The sequence below is a fragment of the Aegilops tauschii genome, chromosome 3, assembly GCF_002575655.3.
Source record: "Aegilops tauschii subsp. strangulata cultivar AL8/78 chromosome 3, Aet v6.0, whole genome shotgun sequence".
Taxonomy (NCBI): Eukaryota; Viridiplantae; Streptophyta; class Magnoliopsida; order Poales; family Poaceae; genus Aegilops; species Aegilops tauschii.
In genome coordinates, this window is record NC_053037.3 from 574,848,554 (window position 1) to 574,851,638 (window position 3,085).

Consider the following 3,085-nt stretch of genomic DNA (forward strand, 5'->3'; position numbering starts at 1 on the left):
TTATTTATATTTCCTTATATCATGATAAATGTTTATTATTCATGCTAGAATTGTATTAACCAGAAACTTAGTACATGTGTGAATACATAGACAAAGAGAGTGTCACTAGTATGCCTCTACTTGACTAGCTCGTTGAATGAAAGATGGTTAAGTTTCCTAGCCACAGACTTGAGTTGTTATTTGATTAATGGGATCACATCATTAGAGAATGATGTGATTGACTTGACCCATTTCGTTAGCTTAGCACTTGATCGTTTAGTATATTGCTATTGCTTTCTTCATGACTTATACATGTTCTGCAACTCCTGAATACCGGAGGAACACTTTGTGTGCTACCAAACGTCACAACGTAACTGGGTGATTATAAAAGTGCTCTATAGGTGCCTCCGATGGTACTTGTTGAGTTGGCATAGATCAAGATTAGGATTTGTCACTCCGATTGTCGGAGAGGTATCTCTGGGCCCTCTCGGTAATGCACATCACTATAAGCCTTGCAAGCAATGTGACTAATGAGTTAGTTGCGGGATGATGCATTACAGAACAAGTAAAGAGACTTTCCAGTTACGAGATTGAACTAGGTATTGAGATACCGACGATCGAATCTCGGGCAAGTAACATACCGATGACAAAGGGAACAACGTATGTTGTTATGCGGTTTGACCGATAAAGATCTTCGTAGAATATGTAGGAGCCAATATGAGCATCTTGGTTCCGCTATTGGTTATTGACCGGAGACGTGTCTCGGTCATGTCTACATAGTTCTCGAACCCGTAGGGTCCGCACGCTTAACGTTCGGTGACGATCGTATTATGAGTTTATGTGTTTTGATGTACCGAAGGTAGTTCAAAGTCCCGGATATGATCACGGACATGACGAGGAGTCTCGAAATGATTGAGACATAAAGATCGATATATTGGATGATTATATTTGGACATCGGAATGGTTCCGGGTGAGATCGGGCATTTACCGGTGTACCGGGAGGTTACCGGAATCCCCCATGAGGTATATGGGCCTTATTGGGCCATAGTGGGAGAGAGGAGAAGGGAGCAAAGGAGGGGGCGCCCCCCTCCCAAGCCCAATCCGAATTGGGAGGGGGGCCGGGCCCCCCTTTCCTTCCTCCCCCTTCCTTCTCTCCTAATCCAACTAGGGAAGGGGGGATCCTACTCCCGGTGGGAGTAGGACTCCTCTTGGGGTGCGCCTAGGAGGCCGGCCCCCTCCCCCTCCTCCACTCCTTTATATAGGGGGGAGGGGGGCCCATAGACACACAAGTTGATCATTGATCTTTTAGCCGTGTGCGGTGCCCCCCTCCACCATAATCCACCTCAGTCATATTGTTGTAGTGCTTAGGCGAAGCCCTGCGCCGGTAGCTTCATTATCACCGTCATCACGCCGTCGTGCTGACAAAGCTCTTCCCCGACACTCTACTGGATCGTGAGTTCGTGGAATGTCACCGAGCTGAACGTGTGCGGATCGCGGAGGTGTCGTACCTTCGGTGCTAGGATCGGTCGATCGTGAAGACGTACGACTACATCAATCGCGTTGTCATAACGCTTCCGCTTACGGTCTACGAGGGTACGTGGACAATACTCTCCCCTCTCGTTGCTATGCATCACCATGATCTTGCGTGTGCGTAGGAATTTTTTTGAAATTACTACGTTCCCCAACACGTGGTTCAAAGATCTTGATGTAATTTTTTTAATATGTTTCAGGTGCTTTGTATAATTGTATTTGTGGTAAAAAAAATCTTTTGGGTCCTTTAAAAAAGGTTCTTGGTTTTAAACACAAAAAGGAAAACAAAAAAACACACCGATTTTTCGTACTACGGGTTATACCTTGCCAAATGGGCCGGCCCGGCAAGGTTTATATGGGCCAGGCACGACAATTATAAACTTGCTGGGCCAGGCCAATCACGGGCCGGGCGCGTGTGCTATCGGGCCGGCACGCTAAGACCGGCCGATTCGGCCAGGTTTGCGACGGGTCCCTGTCTCTGTCTCTCACGAGTCACGGCGTAGAGTTCATCCCCTTCCTATGCAGGGGCACTCCCCTGTTCAGTAGTCGAATCGGAAGCCGAGACCAGCATGAATCCGACCAGGAGCGGATAATAAATCTGGTAAAGATCGTCTCCGCTCTTTCATCGCTTTATCTCTCGGGATTATCTCTCGGCTACAATTCCGATTTCTCAATGGAGAAGCAGGGCCAGGAGCGGCAGATCGATCCAGTAATGGAGGCAGCAAGGGGGGATCCCGACGACCCCCTCATCGCCTCCCGCCGCGGACGGATCGGCGGGTGGTGGGATCGTAACCAGGACTTCATACGGAGACGCGCGGAGACGCTGAGGCGACCCGCCGCCCAGGCGGAGGCCGAGGCAGAGCGTAGCAGAGAGCCGCCGGCTTCCAAGAACTCCATGGCGGGGCTGCTCGTGCCGGCGGCGGCGGAGGTGCGGGATCTGGAGTGCGCGGTGTGCCTGGAGGACCTGGTGGCCGGAGGCAGGAAGCTCAGGAAGATGGACTGCTCCCACTGCTTCCACCAGCGCTGCATCTTCCGCTGGCTGCACGTCAGCCGGCTCTGCCCGATGTGCCGCTTCGCGATGCCCTCCCGGCCCGACGGCGAGCACGTCGGCGACGAGGTGGAGCGGGAGCTCGCGGCTGAGGAGGAAGACGCCGCTGACGAAGAAAAGTCTGCAGCAGCTGAAGAACGTTCGTCCGGTGAGTGAGTGAACTGAACTAATGATTCATCGGATTAGCGATGATGGTAATGATTTTAGTCTGATTCGAAATGCCTCTTCTTTACTGTATACTGTATATGAATATTTGTTTACCCGCTCTTTCACAGGTAGTGTACCTCTAGCAAAGATGTCATTTTTCTTTATAAGTCTGCCTTTTATGCCTGTCAGACCTTTTTATCAGCCTCTCCAGTGGTACCGCGCTTTACCCCTGTTACACGTCTGTCTGTTTAAAGATAGTTTGTATATTGTAAAATCCATCCTGATGACAGACAATAATATAGATAATGAATAGAATAAGCTGTCTTTAAACAGTCTATTTCAAATCACAACTACAGTACTTGTGTGTATAATTACACACAA

The 3,085-nt window shown here is 49.6% G+C and overlaps 1 protein-coding gene across 2 annotated transcripts; it reads left to right on the forward strand.

Moving 5' to 3' along the window:
• The first annotated feature begins 1,956 nt into the window (after positions 1–1,956).
• On the forward strand, positions 1,957–2,871 carry LOC109736926 (E3 ubiquitin-protein ligase MPSR1). 2 transcript variants are annotated; one of them, XM_020296141.4, is made up of 2 exons: positions 1,957–2,110; positions 2,195–2,871. In XM_020296141.4, the coding sequence occupies exon 2, from the start codon at positions 2,222–2,224 to the stop codon at positions 2,711–2,713; it is 492 nt and encodes a 163-aa protein (XP_020151730.1). In that variant the 5' UTR covers positions 1,957–2,110; positions 2,195–2,221; the 3' UTR covers positions 2,714–2,871. The 2 variants fall into 2 exon arrangements, with proteins under 2 accessions (XP_020151730.1, XP_040260673.1); XM_040404739.3 differs by having other exon boundaries at positions 1,964–2,110; positions 2,192–2,871.
• The last annotated feature ends 214 nt before the right edge of the window (positions 2,872–3,085 follow it).